This window comes from Aspergillus ibericus, assembly GCF_003184845.1.
Source record: "Aspergillus ibericus CBS 121593 unplaced genomic scaffold BO80scaffold_37, whole genome shotgun sequence".
Lineage (NCBI taxonomy): Eukaryota > Fungi > Ascomycota > Eurotiomycetes > Eurotiales > Aspergillaceae > Aspergillus > Aspergillus ibericus.
Genome location: NW_020292135.1, coordinates 167,371 through 188,664, shown reverse-complemented (window position 1 = coordinate 188,664; position 21,294 = coordinate 167,371). Strand labels below are relative to the sequence as shown.

Below are 21,294 nucleotides of genomic sequence, written 5' to 3'. Positions count from 1 at the left end.
TGCGTCCTGGCATCGGGCCCCTGCCACGTTTACCTTAGCCCACCCCTTGGGTGAGATGACGCCTTCGCTCGGATATTTGTTTAATGAGCTAAACATTGACCAAGGAATTAGCTGCATTTTACCCCAGCTTCTCGGTCCCTGCGTATTGGTTCCCCCGCCCGCTGGTCAGGCGCGCCATAATGAGGTAAAAAAAAAAAAATACCAAATATTTCGCAGTAAATAAATACTATGGGACGCTCCGCCAGACCCGGCCAGGGATTTCCCCAGCTTCTCGGCTGCTGCCGCTCCTTGCTCTGCCCTGTCCGGATCACACCTCGCGTCCTGTTTGCGTACTGCTGCTTCTTTCTCATCATCACCTTCCTCCTAGGCATCAGAATGCACCTCAAAGGCTATCTGTCCGCAGCCCTCTACGGGTTGCCAGCGCTGTCGCAAGCTGCCGCAGCAGCGAAGTCGACAGGAGACCCTTTCCAGCTCTACACCATTAGCGCGGAAAACATCACCGCCAAGTTCATCCCATACGGTGCACGCTTGACGTCCCTACTTGTCCCTGACCGTAACGGCAATTTACAAGATGTTGTCGTGGGCTATGATGACCCCAAGCAGTATCTCAAAGACACTGAAACCAATCATACCTACTTCGGTGCAGTCGTCGGCCGGTACGCCAACCGGATCAAGAACGGTACTTTCTCAATTGGTCCAGACGTGTACCATGTGCCAGAAAACGAGAATGGTGGCGAAGATACACTCCACGGAGGTACCGTGGGCTATGACCAGCGCAATTGGACAGTCAGCGCATACACCAATTCCTCCATTACCTTCACCTTGGTTGATCGTGCATTCGAGGACTTTCCCGGAGATGTCATCACCCATGCTACCTTCAGCGTCCAGACGGAAGTCACAACTGAAAATCCCCAAGGTCTCCCTCAGCTGACTACCAAGCTCGTCTCTCTTGCCTTGACTGAGACGACCCCAATCATGCTTGCCAATCACATTTACTGGAACCTGAATGCCTTCAAAGATGAGAATGTTCTCGAGGATACTTGGCTGCAGCTGCCTCTCTCCAAGCGGATCGTTGGTACCAACGGTATCCTGATCCCCAATGGCACCATCTTAGACGTCGACGTCTACAACGGCGCCCCCGACTTCACCAACGGCAAACTTGTGGGTCAGGATATCAAGGAAACAGATGGCCTATGCGGAACCGACTGCACCGGTTACGATACCTGCTTCATCGTTGACCGACCCCCTCAATATGCTGCTCGCAACTCCATAGTCCCCATCATCCACATGAACTCCAGCACCACCGGAATCAGCCTAGACGTTGCAACGAACCAGCAAGCACTCCAAATCTACTCTTGCAATAGCCAGAACGGCACCATCCCCGTCAAGCAGTCCCAAATCAAGCGCAACGAGGCCGAGGGTGTCGATGGCGCCGAGTACGTCAACAAGTATGGCTGTATCGTTATTGAAACTGAGGGTTGGATCGACGGCATCAACAACCCCCAATGGGGTCAGCTGCCCGACCAGATCTACTCTCCTGAAACAGGCCCTGCCGTTAATTGGGCGACTTACCAATTCGGCACCGTTTGAGTGGTAAGCGCGGCTTGTTCGGAAACTTGTCTGATCTCCGTTCAATACTCTTAATCTTAGGGTGGAAGTCTGAGCCCTTGGTTCTCCGTTCTTTACCTAGATCACCTCCTGTAAATCCGTGGTCGTGTACATAATCCAATACGCCGTATGTCTGGTCTGGCATGAGACGTATAGACTTCTACGCTAAACGTGTTTGAGAAAATCTGATGAAAGACATCTAAAATGATCTGCTGCAAGATTCTAACGGGTATCGTATCTACTGCTAACTGCTTCGACAATCTCAGGGAGAACAAAATCAGAGGGTATTTCAGGGTGCCGTCTGCACTAGTGTAGGGAGCGATGGGGCCTCTCAAATTCCAGTGCATATTTAAATAGATCGCACGTGCGGTGGGGTGGACACGTGGGGGATACGATAGATGGAGCGGAGACCATTCTAGCATAGAATCATCCCCAGCCAGCTAAAGTCCAGCTAGACCGGTCGCCTCCCGTCCGTAGCCCCGAGCGTCTATCAGGAGCATGCCCGTGCACCTCCCAATCGCGGGTAGCCCCTGCAAGGCCATGTTGAAGGTACTTCTCCCGCTCAATCTCGACTAAGCCTCGGATCTTGAGACTCGTAAGAAGGCTGGCTCCTGCCCATGGACCGAGGGATTCGACTTCACGCAGGACACCTTGCACCGGCGGCTTAGCATCCTTGTCCTTGTTGTTACGGCGAATCTTCTGCTCAACTGGATCGACTTCTTCATCGTCTGCTTGTGGTTCCGAGGTGGATTTTTCAGTGCCAGAGTCGGGGGAATCGTCTGTATCTCCCTGCTTCGTGACCGGGAGCGGTTGTGGCTGAGAGAGTCTTAGGCTCTGGAGCTTCTGTCGTTGCTGTTCAATCACCTTGCCACGGACAGGTGACCAGCCATACTTCTCAACCAGGGACGCCACGTCTCTGAGGATGCGTCGTCGGATACCGGGGATATTGGAGCCTCCTCCAATGAAAACGATGCGCGACATACACGTGCCACGGACATCGGGCGGCAAGCTAAGAAGGGTATTGTACACCAACAACGGCAGCGGCTTTTCCTCATCGTCCAACTCGCATTCTGCTAAGCCCTCCGCAAAAAGAACCTTGTCCACTGGTTCCGCGAGTTTCGAGAAGGGGATATCGATATAGGTGGTACCGGAACCTGATGGACAGGGAAGCGACACTGTTTCTTCTGCAAGTGAAACCGCGGGTTGATCGGTCGTCTTAACTTCGTCCTCATGAGATTCGGCCGGCTGTTGCTCCGATATCCCCGTAGAGCCCTGAGGGACCGCCTTGGACCTACACCATAAGAACCGACTAGCAACTTCTTCGCAGAGCTCAAACTTGACGGAGATTTCATCCGCTGACTGCGAGGCCTCGCTGCCATTTGAGAGACGTGTGAGGAGCCGACCTGTTTCCTGGAGCAGCGACTTCATAGCCCGTGTACTGCGCCTGACAGTCATCTCTCTGTATTCGTAGACTCCGCTTATAATTGTTTCCGCCCATCCAATGTCCACTACCAAAGCTGAACGCAGCCCAGCTGCAGTCACGGCCATGGGAGCACTCGTCAAAAGTGTGATACTTGGGAACCGCCAACGGCTAAAAAGGGTCGACAAAAGTGACGATAGTAGAGGATGCGGCATAATAGATGGAAGGACCAAAACCAGTCGTGATGTTCCCGCATCTGTCAACAGGTACTTATTATAGGTCTCTCGAAACATGCGCTCGATCTTGTCGTCAACGAGAGCCAAATCCAGGTCGCGTAGGTTCATATTCCAGAGTTCGTATGCGCCGGTCCATTCCTCCGCTTTGACTAGCCGTGAGTGTGATATATCCGTTTCATTGTTGCTTTTCAACCAGCCTCTGTAGTCGCCGACTCTCCTCGATTCCTCTGGACCACATCCGACCACGCACATTGGAGTACTTTCGCCCTCAAATCCAGCTCGAAGCCATCTGGAGCCAAACTCGAATATGATAGCATCTTCCTCTCCTCGAAATGACGTGCTTGCGGAGGAGGTGCTTGCGAAGGAAGAATTATTGGATCGGAGGTGGTGTTGAGGCGTATGGGGCGAGGATGGTCTCCCGGACTGGCTATGACGGAAGCTCATGGAGATGGGACGCCTATCGTCAAAAGTGGTGGTGGAGGAAGTACTTGTCATCTCTTCGTTATTGAGGTGAGTCGCTGGAGCAATAGCTGTGGTGGCTATTCAAGCAAAAGCGCGGGGAACATTCGGAGGTAGTGGATAGAATGCTTCGTGGACCCCGCGCGGATCATACTTCCTCTCGACAGAGGCGTCTGTGTTACGGAAATTCAGATCATACCCTCTGCCGATCAGGGCTCACTGGAGGAAAGGACACCCGTATTGGGGCGATCAACAATTGGCGATTGTACCCTCAACTCCAGTCCTTGTCGAGTCGAGCGCGAAAAGGAAGCCGCGGAGGAGGCTCGGGCGGGCGGATCTACATCGGGCCGCGTCGCCCAGTCGCCGACGTCAACAAAACAACAATCGCTCCCTGCCATTCACCCCCAGAAGCCTTGGGTTGCGGTGCAATTTGCCTTTGTTGGTACCTTGGACTTGGATTTTTGGAGTTCAAGGAGGCTATCCGAATGGGGATCCCGGGGTAAGTCTAACACTCCAGTATGGTGTTGGCTGGTGGAACACATGGGAAGGAAATATATTCGATCCTCTGCAGTGTGCAAACATCGCCAGTTTGAGTAAGCCCCCAGCTAATATGACAAAGACTTATCCACGCGATTGGCGCTGGAGAACGCATTTCTTTGTCTAGATTGGCCGTAACGCATCTACAACACACCGAAAGGCCTATCCGCATTGCGGTGGATATTTCAATATGGCTCTTTCAAGTGCAGGCCGGCCGAGGTGGGAGGAACCCAGAACTACGCACCTTGTTCTACAGGTTACTGAAGATCTTGGCACTTCCAATCCATCCTCTTTTTGTGTATGATGGCAAGAATAAGCCGCCTTTCAAGAGAGGCAAAGCTGTGTCGGGGCGCAGTTATGGAAGTGCTCCCATTATTCGACTTTCCAAGATTCTAGTGGATCTCTTCAGGTTCCCTCGTCACGAGGCGCCAGGAGAAGCAGAAGCAGAGTGTGCAAGATTGCAAAGGGCAGGAATTGTTGATGCGGTCATGAGCAACGACGTTGACACTCTGATGTTCGGATCAACCTTTGCTGTGATGGGGTTCTCAAAAGAAAGCGGCACTAATAAAGCGGCTGCGACGCATGTTACCTGTTACCGCATGGACAGCGCCGGAGAACCATCGAGTGTGATGCTTGATCGTGCAGGCATGATCCTGTTTGCCATGCTGAGTGGTGGTGACTACTTGCCGTCAGGAGTCCCTAAATGCGGTAGCAAGTTAGCCGGAGAGATCGCAAAAGCGGGTTTTGGAGCCGACCTTCTTGAGATTATTGACTCGGACTGCGACGACCTCGATGCAAAGCTGAGTGAATGGAGAGAAAGACTCCAGTATGAGCTTGAAGAAAACGAGAGTGGCTACTTTCAGACCAAACATAAAGCTGTCCGAATTCCGGACACATTTCCAGATAGGACAATTCTGTCATACTATGCACAGCCTGTGGTGTCAGCAGCAGGCGATTTAGGAGCCATTCAACAACGCCTAGTGGATGCCTGGGACAAAGACATCGATGTTGTGGAACTGAGGAGGTTTGCTGCCGACACCTTTGAATGGAACTACCGCTCTGGAGCGAGGAAAGTGACCAAGTTACTTTCAGAACCACTTCTCTCCTACCGACTACGTCTTGGAAGACAAGCATCGGCCTTTGCTCAGAACGTTTCCAGATTATCCAACAGTAACGTTCCAATGTTGCAGAAAATCTACAAAAGCCGATCGAGCTATAGTACCGACGGGTTGACAGAGTTCCAGCTTGACATTGTTCCTGTCGACGTTGTTGGCTTAGATATACTTGCTGATGAGCCAAATCCTCCGCTTCCTTCTCAAGAATCCACGATCTCTGGTGACGAAGAAGAAGAGCTAGAGAATGAGGGGGTGTCAGTGCCTCAGATTCCAGTCAAGAAACGTGTCGCAAAGCGTTATGACCCCTATACTTCCAAAAAGGTCTGGGTCTTTGAAACCTTGGCCATAATAGGAATTCCAGACGTCGTGGAAAACTGGAAAAGAGAGCAAGCTGAGAAGGCGGCACCGAAGAAGCCCACCGCTCGGAAAACAGGTCCTAGGAAAAAGGGGCCTATAGATCCGGGAATGAAGCGAGGCAGCATTTTGAAGTATGGGACTCTCACCAAGGAGCGCACTGGAATTTCCAGTTACAAGAGCGCAGCGCTTTTGGAGGCAGCAGTCGCGGCTAAATCACCCTCGAAGCCCAGCCTGTCGAGTTCCCGTCAGTCTCCAGATTCTCCCAACTATTCGAAGAAGTCACCCACGTCTAACATACTTAGCCAGCAGCAACCATTGACTGACGACGATAATCATCCGAGCTTCGATGATTTAGTCGACCGATTTTCTACGTTATGTCACGTATCACCACGAGCAGATGCAAAAGGGCAGTCCGGGCTCGACCGAGCTCGTGCCACAGGCAGGCGCAGGTCGGCTTTCTCAGATGACTCTGATTTGGACATATTTGAGTTGCCAACTGCAAAGGTCTTTCCCGCCTCCCCGTCATCCCCTTCCGGTCCGGGAAAAGTTCGATGTAAGCAAAAGCGGACTGTGACAAGTGAGAAAAAGGATGAACATCCTTCGTTACCTTCCAACCATTCAACCTGCCACGATGTGACGAGGCCTCGGCGACACAAGCGTCAACAAAGTCCCTCTTCTGAGGTTGAAAAACTGGGCCAGGCAATCTCCTCAATAGCGCTGGATGACACGAAACCCCTTAAGCCATCCAAAGAGACCATAGATCTGGAAGAATCTCGGCCGAGACCTCGACGAATATCGCATCAGAAGAAAACGGATAATATCAAGCCCAACCCTACTAGGTCTGATATACAGAATATTCATCCCTTACCGACTATGGAAGAGGGTGGTTTTGCTTCAAAGCCGAAGGGGAAAACCGATGCTACATACACCAAAAAGCTTCAAAGTCGCGAGAACCTCAAGGGCCGAACCGGTGAGACCAAGGAACAGAAGCCCAAGAAGAATATGAGTTCCAAGGCATCAGACAACTCTGCAACGCCAGCGTCGCATGTTGAATCCGTCATTGTACAAGACGGATTTTGGACGACAGAGGCACCAGCAGAAACCAGCCGCGACGCGGGCAAATCGACAGAATCTAATGATACGGTTAACGGTTCGAAGAGCCGCAGCAAAAAGAAGCGAATTCCCCGTGTGAGCATATTGGACTTGACTTGAATGAACATGGAACGCATTGTGCATTGGCCTCTTTCCAACATTCGCTGCTGGGCTTTCTTGTCTTTCCCATGTCCGACTTCTTGCTATGCATTACAGGGGCGTTGGAGATGATAAATGGGGATCTAAAGTAAAACATGCCTTGCGCTGGCATACACATCATGATATATATCGAAGTTAATCATATCATATCACGTCATGGGGTAGTCGCAAAAGTCCCTTACACTCGTATAAACGAATTATTTGAACAGCCTATGGGGGGTAGATTTGCAAGCGCCAAAGCCACGCCAACCCAGGATATCTATCTAATCATTAAACAAAGTCCTTCCGCGGGCGAAGATGATTATTTCCAGTGCCGTTCTTCATGGACACTTGTGCAAACCAGAGGGTCGAGAGAAAAATCAAGGTGAGGAAGAGCGGTGGTGCTGCCATTGGGTAGTGGGGGTGTATCTGTATAAGGAGGAAGGAATAAACAGGGTTAACAGTGTAAAAAGAGATGAGTCAAAGGAATGATAGGCGAGCCCTGCAGCGCGTTCCAACTCTGCTGTCCCTCTCACAGCAAACAGTCAGGATACAGCGCGGGTGGTAATAATCAAAAGGGGTCGGACATATACATGTAACCATGTCGAGGGGGATGGATGCACCGCCGCTACTTCAACCGAAAACTTTGAGGAAACCCCACAGACCGATACCGCTCAAGATCGGAATAGTGAGGTTGTCGTCCATGCCAAGGATGTCCACGAACTCACTTCCAGCAGCCACTAAGCCTGAGACGACGCTCATGACCCCGAGGGCCAATGGGCCTGAGATGACAGAGCTGGAGGAGTCTGAAGTCCAGCCGATCAGGTTCCTGACCGGATCCGGAAGAAGATTGAGACGGCCGGTGAACATGAATGATCCTTCGGGGTCATTGGAGAAGGTTCCGATATAGGGTACGAAGTAGCCCCAGAATGCGGCGGCGGTCAAAACGCCAACGAACCAGGCTCCCAGTGTCCCGGCGAAGCTCTTGCCCTTCCGCAGCTGGAATGTGTAACGGCCGTAGAGACGTCCAAATGTAGAAGCGGCCGTATCACACCAACTGAGGAGTAACACACTCATGACCCCGACGTCCTTGGGAAGGAAGCGCAGCACTGTATATGTGCCCACCAGATACCAGATAACGCCGTTGTAACCAGAAACCTCCGTTTCACGCATGAGAGCACCAACACAGCGGATATACAGCTCGTTGACTTTCTGGAATTCTGGTCGATGACGAATGACATCTATGGCGGCAATTGGTACGAGAGCTCCGAAGAGCCATGGCGTGATCTGGAGGGGTTGGATGCCGCGACTATACAGGTTGAGGGTTAGGAAGCCGATCGACACATGGAGGAGTTTGCGCGGGATCTCATGACGATGAATGAAGGTGCGATAACGGCTGTGAAGAGGTATGAGACCGAGAGGAGAGGGGGATCGAGAGATGTCGGGCCAGCCGCCGCCGGGCTTCGCGAGTGGTGATAGGTATCCGTTGGATGCTGCATGGCCGTTCGTCGGTGCCTTGGGCTTGCCAGCCGGTAGCTTCGGGTTTGATTTTCTGTTACGGCGCCTTGCGGATTCAGCCGGAGTACTTGGGCTGCGAGATCGCGCCCGTGAGCGCTTCGATTCCGATTTCGAATTGCCATCTGCTTCCTCCGTCACCTCCCCCAGCCGTTGACGTCGCGCCGCGGAGCGTGTTATAGGTCCCGAGTAATCTCCTAAGCTTGACCTCCCCTCCGATGGCACGGGAGAAGGAGAGGTGACTCGAGGAGTCTCAGGTATGGCATCTGGATCAGAAGGCATGTCGACTGTTGGTATGGAGAAAGGTGGAAGGGCCGGGACTTGGATGAGCCCGGATGGCGGTCGCGGGAAGATAAGAGTGGGGTTATAAGTACAGGCGCCGAGTATGGGTAGGCCGAACACGTTGAACGACGGAATCTTGGGCAAAGATTGCGATGGCAGACCTTCCTGACAATATAAGGTAGATTATGGCTGTAAGGCTCTATAATGATCGTAGTACCAGGCAGAAACACCGCCACGCATGACGCGCCACGTTTAGCAGAGGATTGACATAGCCACCAAGGATCGCAGATTGTAGAGCTAGAGCGGTTGATGCGTGATCGCGCACCTATTTTGAGCTCCGACGGCGAGAGATCGGGTGAATCGAAGAATGTTTGATGCTTGTTGACGATGGGCTGAACTTTCAGCTGACTTGATTTCCTTCCGCCGAATCCGCGGACCATCACGTGTGTTGCTGCAGAATGCGCTCACCGCCTCCGGTATCTAATCGCCGCGTTTCTGATAAGGAAAAATTGACGGGAAAAAAAAGAGATCGACTCCACGGCGGGACTGCGCAGGTTTCATTCTTCCAGTTGGTATTGATTCGGACCCAGGCTGTGACGCCGGAGAACTGCACAATACTCCTATACCGGCAATGGCTCCCAAACCGCCGGCTGGCACGTCTGCCCGAGCCTGGGACGCAGTAAAGCCCGCTCTGTCGGAATGGGTGCTGGATGCCGTTTCCTCGATGGGGTTCACCCGGATGACTCCCGTCCAGGCCTCAGCCATTCCTCTGTTCATGGCGCATAAGGATGTTGTCGTTGAGGCTGTTACAGGAAGCGGAAAGACTCTGTCTTTCTTGATCCCGGTTGTCGAAAAGCTTTTACGCCTGGAAGAGCCGCTCAAGAAACATCATGTCGGCGCCATTATCATTTCTCCGACGAGGTAGGTAATTCCTTGCTACGGAAACAGTTCGCGGCTACAGCGCTGACTGTTGCCATTAAGAGAGCTTGCATCACAGATCTACAACGTTTTAACCTCCTTGCTCGCATTCCATCCTCCATCTGCCTCCGCCATCGCCCCCGCCGACGAAGACGACGATGTACCTCGTCAGAAATTCCCCTCCTCCACCCTTAAGGTTGTCCCGCAGCTCCTTCTCGGCGGTTCGACCTCACCAGCAGAGGACTTGAGTACCTTCCTCAAGCGATCCCCGAATCTGCTGGTGTCAACACCGGGACGGCTGCTTGAATTGCTCTCCTCGCCCCATGTTCACTGCCCTCAGTCGTCTTTCGAAATGCTAGTCATGGATGAGGCAGACAGGCTTCTGGACCTTGGGTTCAAGGATACCCTGCAGAATATCCTGCGCCGCCTACCCAAGCAACGACGGACAGGATTATTCAGTGCCAGTGTCAGTGAAGCTGTGGATCAGATTGTCCGGGTTGGTCTGCGCAATCCGGTCAAGGTTATGGTTAAAGTAAAGGGCACTGCAGGTGTCCAGGATAAGCGTACACCCGCTAGGTCTGTTTCTCTGCTTCACATCATTGAAGCTTCATTTTGCTGACTGTTGAAATAGCTTGCAGATGACATACCTCGCCGTTCCGCCAACCCACAAATTCCCCGCTATTAAGCACATCCTCTACTCGGTTGAGCCAACCCCTCAAAAAACTATCTTCTTCGTGTCGACCTGCTCGGGCGTGGATTACCTCTCTGCGATCCTTCCCTTGATTCTAGGCGATGATTTCCAGTTGATACCCCTGCATGGCAAACACCAAGCAAATGTTCGCGAAAAGAACTTCAACCGCTTCGTCAACTCTCATACTCCTGCCATTCTCCTGACTACCGACGTCGCTTCTCGTGGACTAGATATCCCCTCCGTCGACCTCGTAATACAAATCGACCCTCCCTCCGACCCGAAGAGTTTCATTCACAGATGCGGCCGTGCAGGACGAGCTGGTCGTAAGGGACTGAGTGTCGTCCTTCTCCACCAAGGACGAGAGGAAGACTACGTTTCCTTCCTAGAAGTTCGCAAGACCCCAGTGGGACCGTACCCCCACGCTATCACCATAACAGATGCAGACGCCGCTGCGGCTACGGAGACGGCTCGCAAAGCCGTACTTGCGGACCGTGCATTACACGATCGCGGGCAGAAGGCTTTTGTCAGCTGGTTCAGAAGCTACAGCAAGCACCAAGCGAGCAGTATATTCCGCGCCGCAGATCTGGACTGGGAAGGCCTAGGCAATGCGTGGGGCCTCCTAAAACTTCCAAAGATGCCGGAGTTGAGAAATTTCGAAGGCGATCGCACCCTTGGCGTGAAGTTAGACTGGGAGAACTACACATACAAGGATAAGCAACGGGAGAAACGCCGGCAGGAACAGATCCAGGAGAGTGCCGAGAACGGCGTTGTAGATGAACAATTCACGGGCAAGAAGCGGGCCGTCGAGAGCGTCGCGTGGAGCAGGAACCTCGATAACCGGAACAAGAAGCAGAAGCGCAGAGAAGCCAAGCATGTCCGTCAACAAAAGGACAAGTGGGAGAAGATGACGGAAGAAGAGCGCCAGAAGGTGATGGAGACAGAGAAGATGATCGAGCAGATCCGGGCAAAGAACGAACAGGAGAGACAGGCCAAACGTGTAGCCAAAGACAAGGGAGGGGATGACGAGGAGGAATTCGAGGGTTTCGACTGATTGATATACCGGTTGGCATGTATAGTTGTCTCATTACTGATACCATTTATGTATCCATAGATTCCTGCAGTCTATATCCTTTCTTCTACCATCTTCATCACTACATCCACATGCTCTATCCCAGCCAGCACCGGCAAACACATCCCCTGATCATGTAATCGACCCTTACCACACTTCGCCATCTGCGCAGGAAGGTAACGGACGAACACTATACACAAACCCAGTGACATAAAAGACGACAGCGAAATAATCGTCATCTGCACCCCTAGACCACCACCATCACTACCATGCATTCAATTCCAATCCCAGATTACCCCAACACCTGCTTGGAAAGCAATGCCCTATTGAGACTAGACCTCTGCAAAATTAATGATACCACAAGGACACCAAAAGGCCGTGACTCTTCGCTCATCGCCAATAGAAGGCTACAAAGACCAAGCGGTATCTTTGACTAAGACCAAGGGTAATGGCGCGTTGGTGAGAAGTCTGAATCAGTGCCAGTGGGATGAGTTTCGCTGAGAGACGGGACCTGGGCAGCTTGAATTTGGTCGGAAGATGCATATTCAGAACAGTTGTGGGCTTATGGTAGTACTAGGATCGTGGTAGTTAACTCTAGTGGGGTTTGAATGTGGATAGTTACGTTGACTGGGGATGTTTGTGCTGTCACTTCCTTTTTGTGCCGCTGGTGCCGTTTTCACTGCTGCTTGGGATGAGGATGGTAGCAAGGTAGCTTGGAAGGGAATAGAGGCTTAGACGCTACTAGTTGCTTGTTTTTACAGGTTGCTTGGTAGCTGCGTTTCCCTGAGTCAAGACTCAAGAGGGCGTTGTGTTTATGAAAATGATCGGATTTAAATGTAAATGCAATCCACTGATCAGCCGCTAAAATACTATTCATACAAACAACGCGACTTCCATGCATGACACACCATGCTCTGCAGAAACACCAGCTAGAGGCCACGCAAGGCCGGAAGTGATCCTTAGTCAATGTTGCAGGCTTAGGCTCGTATAGCTTAAGCAGAAGATAGATCATGTCGATAATAGAAGGGCGGGAAAGACAATCGCAGTCTATGCCTGTGTCGCCTCGGACACGCCTAATTCCAAGTCACGCTTGAATGCCTCCAGACCAGGTGTCCAGATGTTGGCATAAGCATAATCAACCATCGCGGGGTCCCACATCTCATTCACAAGGTTAACCGCCTCGGGACTAAAGCCTTGCTCTTCATAAGTTACGGGCTGAGGCCACACTAGGTCGCTAAGGTCTCCGGATGGGCAGTTCTCAAAAAGCCACTGTGCCTCGCGAGCAAATTCATCGTCTCCAAAATCTTCAGTAGGAGGCTGCTCAGGCTCGGGTACGGGCTCATCCGCCGATGCAGGTGTTGGTGTGGCCACGGGCACAGATGCAGATACCGTGTCAGGTGTAGCAGTCAAAGGACTCGAGTATCGGCTTGCAGTACGAAGGCCACTAGGAGTCTTGGGTTTGTATTTCTCAGCCTGTGAGCGAGCTCTGGCAAGTGCTTCTTCGTCAATCTTCGCTGGAGTAGATGGCGCCGCAGCCGTTTGACGCGGGGTCAGGCGGACATCTGGGGATTGCACACTGGAAATGAGAACCGGTTAGCTGTGCTTGCCTTTATCAACATGAGAGCATAGGTATCATACCTTTCAGGAACACCAGCGTGAGCGACATTCGGTGAGCTAGGTACAGAACTAGGTGCAGGGACATTTGCTGCTGAAGGGGATCCGCTCGATTCCGAGTCGTCTGAGAAAGCATCGTAGTCTAGTTGGAATGTACCCTGGCGATTCGGAACGAAGCCGGAACGCGTTGGAGATTCGTCAGAGACATGAGAAGCGGGGGTAGGAGAATCTGGAGCAGCGGCGTCCGAGTCATTGCCCATTCCAATGAAGTGCCTGCCATGATAAGGGTCGGTTGCACGGGCACGTAGTCTGAGTTTGGACGGCGTATTTTCTGGGCTTGCATCGAAACGGACTTTCTTCGATGATGGCCGCTCAGAGCGTAGGGCACTGCGGACTGCCGCCTTGGCCGAATGATCAGGCTTCTTTTGTTCAGTTCGTGGCTGCGGAAGTTCCTGTTCCTCATCGCTTTCAGAGCTATAGCAGAAATAATCCAAGTCCAATCCATAGCTGCATCCGGGAGGGTTAGGGATCACGTCAGGCGACGGAGACCGCTTGCGCTTCTTTTCCTTTGATTGTTCTGCTTCGCTGTCTTGAACATGTTCGCGTGTCCGAGCTGCAGCCTGACCATCTGATGCGATTGACTCTTGAGTCTTCGATTCTTCCGTTGATGGCTTATCAACAGGCCGAGATACTAGAGTAGAAGACGGAGTAGTCGATTCCTTTTTGGGAAGATCTGCAAGATAGAGGGACCTGTCGAAAGGTTGCGGAAAGAGAGACCAAGACCTGCGAGCGCGCTTTTGGGGAGGCTCCTCGCTTGAACCGCGGTTAGGTTGCGCTTGGTTCTGAGAAACATCCGAGTAGGACTCGGGGGTTTGCGTTCGATTCACACGTTCAGAAGACGGTTGGAAAGGGACTAATTCTAATTAATGAAGCGATTGGGATCGGCAGAGTACAAGGAATAACATACCGGACTCTTGGGTTCGTTCGGGGCTCCTCCCAAAAGAGGGTATGATTCTGGAAAACCTGCGGGGCACAGAGTTAAGCAGGCCACGGATGTTCCAACCTCTAGTGCGCTCCGGAGTGACCGGTTGCTGGAGTGTAGAAGGCTGCCCCGGTAAGTTGTGTTCTTGCTCTTGGCTCTGACTAAGATTATGGGCCTTATCGACTGTAAATTCGAAGTCGGTCTGCGGCAGCCCCGGGAATGGGCTCAGAGGGGCAGAAGACTCTGCTGCCTGGCGGCGCCGGTCGGCCTCTTGCTGAGCGAGCAGTTGAGATACGCGAATAGCAGTTGAGTGGATACGGCCATCCTTTTCGACGGCGCGTCTTCGTCGTCTCTCAGAGTACGGGGTGATGTTCGCAGTCAGGGCGCGGGGGCGAGATGCGGGTCTATATGGTGTGCTTCCGGGAACTCCAAGATTTCGCCGCTTGTTGGCGGCAGGGGTTTGCGGTGTGTTGTTTTCTTCGTCGCTGGATTCCGAGCGGGCGCGCTTTCTGGTTCCTGGTTTGTCGGTCAGCTTCTGTCTGCATGCCGTTGATGGCCGGTTTCCCGGACTCCCCAGGGAAACCACCACGCTGGGGACACCTGAGCCGGGGCCGGGACTACTCTGCGATTCTTGATCTTCTTGCAGCGGGGACATAACTTGAACCTCACGCTGCCGCTTCCGCAGGTAGTAGTCCCGAACCCCATCCTGACGGTTCGGGGAGCCGCTATTGGAAGCGGACTCTCCCGCCAACTCAACCGACGCCGACGGCCCTCCCACGAGTTGTCCCGTGATGGGATGAATGTAGCCCGTGGAAGGGACCTGTTGAGCCCACTCCCGAACCCACTGTTGTCGAGAAGCGGGAGAAGCGGGGGCGCTTCGGGGAGCGATGTGGGAAGGCTCAACAGGGTCTCCAATCGACGCGGTAGTCGACTCCATCAGATTGACGGTCGCTTCATCGGACGAGGGAGGCGCAAGATCGTCCAGAGACAATCCGGCGAGGGCTGTAATCAGCGCGCCTACCTCCCCGTCCTCCACGACTGTCACTCCTCCGGAGCCCGCAGCGGAAGCCAATGAGGCAGTATTAGACTGCTCGGAAGATGTTGAGACAGTTTCTTCCATTGGCTCCACCACGGTTGGTTCCGCAGGTTGCTCGAAGGTGCGGTCCTCCGCAGCAGGAGTCGGGGCAGAGACTTTGCTGGTAATCTGATTGGTGGATTTCAAAGTCTCACTGTGGGTTGCGCCCGACTCCTGCGCGGTACGCGGTGCCAGGACTGCCTCGGACTCTGACGCCAAAGATGGCGTCCTCGACCTCTCTGTAGGAGGCGAGCAGACGCTCAGAGCGTCGATAAAATCTTGCAGCCACGAGGCAGCCCTGGTTCCCTGGGAGTCCAGGGTGTCGTGGTTGTTGGGGTCCTTGGGGTCCTTGGGGGCAGATGGGTCCGTGGGTACGGGGGACATGGGAACAACGCATAGATTAAACTCACTATTGTTGTCGTCGTTTTCAGATAATGTAGGCTTTGACTTGACTTCGGACTCGTTGGTCTCGGGTTTCTTCTCGGGAGTTGTCTTCTGGGCGGTCGATATGCTCGTGGTTATATCTTCATCGTTATGGGTAGGGTGGGAATCTTCATCAGACGTGGTTTTATCGGCCTTTCGTGCTGACTGGCGCGTCGCGCGTTTGGTAGTGGTAGTTTTCCGCGTCTGAGCCTTAGCTGTGGTCTTCTTCGTGGTGGCAGCAGTCTTTTTGGTGGTACGTTGAGGCTTCGCGCGGGCTGCAGGTTGCGTTGATGTTGCAGTATCCTGCTGTGCGTTGCTTCTTGCAGACCTGGTCCGGCGGGGGGCGCGGTCATCATCAAGTGACAGGAAGCCACCAGGCGATGCTTGTTGTGAACGAGTACGCATCTTGGCTGTGCGGTTTGAACGATAGATAGGCTTTTAGCGCGAGCTGGTACAGAACAATACCGGCGACTATTCCGATCTCTGAGATAACTCAAGCCGCCCAGAGATCGAGTCTTAGGCTGGAGGGTGTGCTGAGGTGATAAAGGACGGAGCTTTAGAGAAGGAACGCGATGCGGAGATTATTTATGAGGCGCGAGGATGGCAGAGAATACAGTTCCAGTCCTTAAAATTCTAGAGCCTCAAGACAATCGTGGGTTCCTGAAGAAGGTAGTTTGAGAGAAGAGAGGTCGCCACGCTATGGAATAAAACGCGATTTAGAATACCAAAGGACGCGGTGACGTGAGACAGGATGATTGATCTGAGTTGAGGCGAAAGTCAATCCTTACTGCACGAGGGGAATGTAGAAAGCTTGACCGTGCAACAAAGGCAGATAGCAACAGTGAGTAGCGGTGGGTAGTGCAAGTGCGATATCCGATGATACAGAGGGATGAGGTGTGGGAGAAAAAGGAAGAAAGCGGGCGGAGGAAATGGAGGTATAAACACTAGCTTACCATGAATGAGATGTTTTGATGTTGCTGGGGAAGCGGATTATGACGCGTCTGGACAGCGCCCGAAGGCAGTAGACGGTATTCACTTATCTCGCTGAGCAAGGTTGAGGGTCTTTGATGGTGAAGTTTGGGGGAACTTTTGCGCGGGAAATTTGCGACTCGGGGGGGTGACGTCTCGGCAGAACACCAGGCGGTGGGTGTCTCACCCAATGAACGCTCTTGCCGCCCCTAGCAACACCCCCGGCACTTGATCAACAAGTATCACGATTTACAATTGACAGTGGAATCTAGAACAGGAAGTGGGAGCATACAGTAGCTGATTCATACGATACTTGGGAAGGAGGCTTAGATTTGATACAAATTGTTTGCCAAATCCACACTTGTGTGCTGCAAATCTCCCCAAGACACAGGTCTGACAGGATCAGATGAAATGCGAATTGGCCACTGCCCTTTGTTACGAGAGAGGTTCGAATGATGTAAGGTTACACGCCAATATTAAGCTTGAACGGAGGAAATACAGAATAAGAAATATAGAATACAAGCGCCAACAAGCGGATTTACATGGAGATTTCCCCCTTCCAAGCAGCCTCCGAAAGACCCAGTGTCTCCATCAGATTCTGCCACCTAGGGCCACCCCTCTCCTTCTTTCGAAGGTATCGAAGCAACTTCTGTCTCTTGTGAACAAGTATACGCAGATTGCGCTTGTTGTGCCTATCCTTCTTGGTCGTCGTGAGGTGCCTAGACAGGTTCATGATCTTTGCCGTGAGAATGGCCACCTGGACTTCCGGAGAGCCAGTATCCGGACCAACACGGGGTGTCTTCTCTAGGTGAACAGTTGCTGACTTGTGCGGCACGCCAGTCGGCTTCGAAGGCAGTACCCTGTCGGTGTTGTGACGGCCAAAGGTCTCAATGCATTTTTGAATGTGCAGCCGCATGTGGTCCTGAGTGTTACCGTTGGCAACACTGACAATTCGAAGGATGGCTTCCTGTGCATTTCGATGTTCTTGAAGGTGTCTCTCAGCTGCTTCCTTCTCAAGCTGAGGGTCAGCAGTGTCGCGATCCTGGCTCCGGAGGGGCGATGTCAGGTTCTTCGAGTATTCCATCGCGTCTTGGAGACCATCCGGCGTAACAAAGTAATTGAGGTCTTTATCCTGCAAAGTGGATTGCGTCTTTCTAATTTCCTGGATGAAGGGCGTTGGCTGCGTATCAAGAGGGCTTCCAACAGACCCTTCGCGCTCCTTGGTGAGGGCTTTCTGACGGGAGATATTGGCTGCCTTGCGCTGGCGCGACTGCGCCATTAAGAAAGGGTCATGTCTCCTGCGTTCCCGGGTCTCGGTAGATCCGGCTCTCACGGAAGTTTTTGTCGGGTTCAATGACAATGCGGCAAAGGGGAGCTGGACGGATGAAGGACCTAGTATAACAAAAACCCGGTCAATTACTCGGTTGAAGACGGAGGAGGAGCTGCAGCAGACAATAGGACATACCAGTGATGGCCCTCAGAGAAGGCTGTAACAAAATGCGGGGAGGCATGGTCGCAGGCCCAGGATAGACAGATTCCAATGACTAACGAATGACACTTCCGAGCGTCTTCGCATCCAAGGCCGCTGGCTGTGAAGTCTCCGAAATCTCGAAGGCCGAGAACCACGCTAGTCTGTATCTGGAGCTGGCATAACACGTGATATCCCGGGCGGAACGGAGGCTCTTCTTGGCTAACCCTAGCCCTAAAATTCACAAAGGGCAAGCGAAATTCATCGACCATCTCAGCGCGGCGTCAAAAGTTCAGCTTCGCGTTCGTCTCCTCCTCGTCACCACCACCGCGACAAGTGCCAGACGATTGATATCCTCAATTCGATATCCTCTGCAATATCAATCGCCCACCATGGCCCCCTCTCAGCTCCCCCCGATCTTCAACCCCACCTCCCAGGACATTGAGATGCTCCTTGCCGCTCAATGCCACCTCGGATCCAAGAACCTCCAGTCTCACATGGAGCCTTACCTCTGGAAGACTCGCCCCGATGGTGTCAATGTCATCAACATTGGCAAGACCTGGTATGTATATCAGGCAATAGCTTGCACGTTACTCATCTAGGACGGCGATCTAACGCGCGCGCGCGAATTTACAGGGAGAAGATCCTCTTGGCTGCCCGTATCATCGCCGCCATTGACAACCCGGCCGATATCTGTGTCATCTCCGCTCGTCCCTACGGCCAGCGTGCTGTCCTGAAGTTCGCCTCCCACACCGGTGCCACCGCCATTGCTGGTCGTTTCACCCCCGGTAACTTCACCAACTACATCACCCGCTCTTTCAAGGAGCCCCGCCTGATCATCGTCACCGACCCTCGCACCGACGCCCAGGCCATCAAGGAGGCCAGCTACGTCAACATCCCCGTCATCGCTCTTTGCGACACTGACTCCCCCACCGACTTCGTTGACGTTGCCATCCCCACCAACAACAAGGGTCGCCACGCCATCGGTCTCGTCTGGTGGCTCCTTGCCCGTGAGGTCCTCCGTCTCCGTGGTACCCTCGCTTCCCGTGAGGTTGACTGGGACGTCGTTGTCGACCTCTACTTCTACCGCGACCCTGAGGCCGAGGAGAACAAGGAGATCGCCGAGGAGGCCAAGGTTGCCTCCACTGAGGAGGTCGGCCCTGCTGCCATCGAGTCTGGCTTCGCTGGTGAGAACTGGGATGTCCAGGGTGCCGGTGCTGGTGTTCCTGGCACTGCTTTCGCTGCTGCTAGCGCTGCTGGTGCTACCAGCTGGGAGGCTGACGGTGCCGACTGGGCTGCCAGCTCTGCCGCTCCTGCTGGTGAGAGCTGGGCTGAGACCCAGCCCGCCGAGGGCAAGTGGTAAACGTCTGAACTCGGTGATGAGGATGGCCGTTGAGAGGGCATCATGATTATTTTCTTTCCACGAAACAATGGCGATTGGTTGAGGGTGACGAGGACTCCTCGATCAACAAGGAAATGCCGCCCGGCGTTTCCCTGCAAAGAAAAGAATCCCTTGTCGTGTCTATCCTAGTCTCTGTTTCAGCATTTATCTCAAAAAGACAAAGAAGAAAAAAGAGGAAAAGAATCAACGGGAGCTTCACTACTTCAAAACATCATTCTCCTACTTCTTCTTTCGTGGTATGCTACAGCGAAGTCTCCTTCCGCAGTCCATTTCTACGTTTCGCTTATGGTGCATCAAGGAGGAATTGCATTGTCAATGATTGACTGGCGCTTATGAGGGAAAGATATCCAGTTGCTCTCTTGCCTCGGTGAGCTTCTGGGGGAAAGCCCTGTGCTGTCAATTTCACAAGGTGGACTTAATCGTTACCTTGGTTTCTCCCTGTATGTTTATCATAGCCGTAATTGAAAAGTGATGCTAGCTACCATTGTTCTCCATGTAAAGTGTGGTCTCTAGTAGTCGACCGTAGATCTGGAGTAGGAGTAACTCTTAGGCCACCTGTGGTAGCAGCAGTGCTTTGAATCATTCTACTCCGCACTATCTATATCCTATTGAAACTTGAACACTACAATTGCCGGTTTATATGTGGAACGACCCCATGGGGCAATATCCGGGACGCAGAGTTTAGACCAATGAACCTGATCAACCCAGTCACGACATCAAATAAGGTATCCAAAGCATCAAAGAATGACACAAGCTCCAGCTGTCTGGCCTCCAGCAGCAGTGGTCGTCATTCCTGCGAGCCGGGCAATATCTTCGAACGTCTCCGCAAGCAGTTCCCCAGTGACAGCAGAGCACTCCGCATATCGATCACAACGGAGCTCCTGTGCAATCCGGTACGACTAGATTCGTTAATTCCAATCTGACATATAGCGCGAATAGAACTGAACGATCTACCCCGACTGCTATTGGTACAAGATCATCTACTCACTTCTTGAGGATAAATAATGCCCTCGCATTCCACCCTAAGGTCTCTCTTCAACCCAATCATCATAATGGGAATGCGCTCTCCCTGTCCGTATTGGAAATATCTAGTTATGTCATTTCGCCACTAAAGAGCACTGTCAGTCTCCAGTCTCTGCCATATAAGGAAGGCCACTGTTAACTTACTGCTCGAAGACCGTCTAGCGTTTCTCTATTCGAGACATCAAACGCTAGAAGAACGACATCCGGCTGCAAGGTAGACCAATGTTGATTAGGACTTGCTGTGTCGTACGCCTCGATGGTGAACGACTTCTTTGAGAAGCGAATATCGTAGAGGAACGGCTGGTCACTGTCCCGTAGAAGACCTTCTTGGAAATTTGAAGGACTAAATCTTTGTCCTTGGGGCCTACGAAGGTTGGTTTTCAGGCTCCTGGGCGGTTGTTAGCAATTGGTACTATAAGAGTGAGCCAGGCGCAGCCCTAGATAAGTTGGCAGGTCGGGGATGGTCGAGGCTCTTTCGGCGAGGACCTGGGTATATGAATTTTAGGAAAGCGGCTGCACTGCTGCACTTACGAGAGAAACGTCGATTTCCCACACCCTGGGTCTCCGAGGAGCAGGATGGTCACGGTTTGTTCATCCTGCGGGCGGTCGTTATCCGCCATTGGACGTGGTTATCCGGCGCAATATGAAGTATATATCATAAAAGGATCGCTTGTACGCCGTGTTGAAGTCACATCGATTGTAACTATGCGCCTAGACGAAGGCTGCGCTACTATTCCGTAGTGCTAGGTGATCCACAGAATAAGACGAGGTGTTTGAAAACGTGCCGGATATATAGGCGGATCTCGAACCGCATCCATGGGCTCTCCAATTGAAATTTCCATTTCTCTTGATTGACGAATGAAGGCCAATGAAAGATGACTTCCTCCATTCTCCATAGAGG

General features: G+C 52.6%; 9 protein-coding genes across 9 annotated transcripts; 4 read left to right on the top strand and 5 right to left on the bottom strand.

The window, feature by feature from the left end:
- Window position 1: 1 nt before the first annotated feature.
- On the top strand, window positions 2-1,812 carry BO80DRAFT_164972 (aldose epimerase family protein). The gene is made up of 2 exons (XM_025713897.1): window positions 2-50; window positions 105-1,812. Exon 2 carries the CDS (start codon window positions 229-231, stop codon window positions 1,588-1,590), a length of 1,362 nt encoding a protein of 453 aa, XP_025572579.1. The 5' UTR covers window positions 2-50; window positions 105-228; the 3' UTR covers window positions 1,591-1,812.
- On the bottom strand, window positions 1,813-3,992 carry BO80DRAFT_427547 (putative actin-related protein RO7). The gene has a single exon (XM_025720034.1). It carries the CDS (start codon window positions 3,757-3,759, stop codon window positions 2,035-2,037), a length of 1,725 nt encoding a protein of 574 aa, XP_025572578.1. The 5' UTR covers window positions 3,760-3,992; the 3' UTR covers window positions 1,813-2,034.
- A 142-nt stretch (window positions 3,993-4,134) lies between these two features.
- BO80DRAFT_495709 (crossover junction endodeoxyribonuclease) lies at window positions 4,135-6,120 on the top strand. The gene is made up of 3 exons (XM_025723963.1): window positions 4,135-4,222; window positions 4,343-5,976; window positions 6,039-6,120. Exons 1-3 carry the CDS (start codon window positions 4,209-4,211, stop codon window positions 6,053-6,055), a joined length of 1,665 nt encoding a protein of 554 aa, XP_025572577.1. The 5' UTR covers window positions 4,135-4,208; the 3' UTR covers window positions 6,056-6,120.
- A 1,405-nt stretch (window positions 6,121-7,525) lies between these two features.
- BO80DRAFT_164898 (diacylglycerol/polyprenol kinase family protein) lies at window positions 7,526-9,170 on the bottom strand. Its single transcript, XM_025713895.1, has one exon. The coding sequence runs from the start codon at window positions 8,757-8,759 to the stop codon at window positions 7,596-7,598; it is 1,164 nt and encodes a 387-aa protein (XP_025572576.1). The 5' UTR covers window positions 8,760-9,170; the 3' UTR covers window positions 7,526-7,595.
- On the top strand, window positions 9,118-11,487 carry spb4 (ATP-dependent RNA helicase SPB4). The gene is made up of 3 exons (XM_025718037.1): window positions 9,118-9,680; window positions 9,741-10,253; window positions 10,309-11,487. Exons 1-3 carry the CDS (start codon window positions 9,391-9,393, stop codon window positions 11,417-11,419), a joined length of 1,914 nt encoding a protein of 637 aa, XP_025572575.1. The 5' UTR covers window positions 9,118-9,390; the 3' UTR covers window positions 11,420-11,487.
- Window positions 11,488-12,484: 997 nt separating this feature from the next.
- BO80DRAFT_457529 (uncharacterized protein) lies at window positions 12,485-15,936 on the bottom strand (the record flags this gene model as incomplete). The annotated part of the gene is made up of 6 exons (XM_025722234.1): window positions 12,485-13,013; window positions 13,076-13,640; window positions 13,677-13,964; window positions 14,019-14,568; window positions 14,620-15,224; window positions 15,264-15,936. 6 exons carry the CDS (start codon window positions 15,934-15,936, stop codon window positions 12,485-12,487), a joined length of 3,210 nt encoding a protein of 1,069 aa, XP_025572574.1.
- A 924-nt stretch (window positions 15,937-16,860) lies between these two features.
- Window positions 16,861-18,085, bottom strand: BO80DRAFT_467146 (mitochondrial 37S ribosomal protein uS15m). The gene is made up of 2 exons (XM_025722829.1): window positions 17,966-18,085; window positions 16,861-17,892 (listed from the first exon to the last, which is right to left on the bottom strand). The coding sequence occupies exons 1-2, from the start codon at window positions 18,009-18,011 to the stop codon at window positions 17,039-17,041; spliced, it is 900 nt and encodes a 299-aa protein (XP_025572573.1). The 5' UTR covers window positions 18,012-18,085; the 3' UTR covers window positions 16,861-17,038.
- Window positions 18,086-18,295: 210 nt separating this feature from the next.
- On the top strand, window positions 18,296-19,558 carry rps0 (40S ribosomal protein uS2). The gene is made up of 2 exons (XM_025722828.1): window positions 18,296-18,530; window positions 18,605-19,558. The coding sequence occupies exons 1-2, from the start codon at window positions 18,361-18,363 to the stop codon at window positions 19,329-19,331; spliced, it is 897 nt and encodes a 298-aa protein (XP_025572572.1). The 5' UTR covers window positions 18,296-18,360; the 3' UTR covers window positions 19,332-19,558.
- Window positions 19,559-19,959: 401 nt separating this feature from the next.
- BO80DRAFT_412942 (putative Rho-like small GTPase) lies at window positions 19,960-21,150 on the bottom strand. The gene is made up of 4 exons (XM_025718036.1): window positions 20,925-21,150; window positions 20,538-20,781; window positions 20,359-20,478; window positions 19,960-20,269 (listed from the first exon to the last, which is right to left on the bottom strand). Exons 1-4 carry the CDS (start codon window positions 21,011-21,013, stop codon window positions 20,108-20,110), a joined length of 615 nt encoding a protein of 204 aa, XP_025572571.1. The 5' UTR covers window positions 21,014-21,150; the 3' UTR covers window positions 19,960-20,107.
- Window positions 21,151-21,294: the final 144 nt, after the last annotated feature.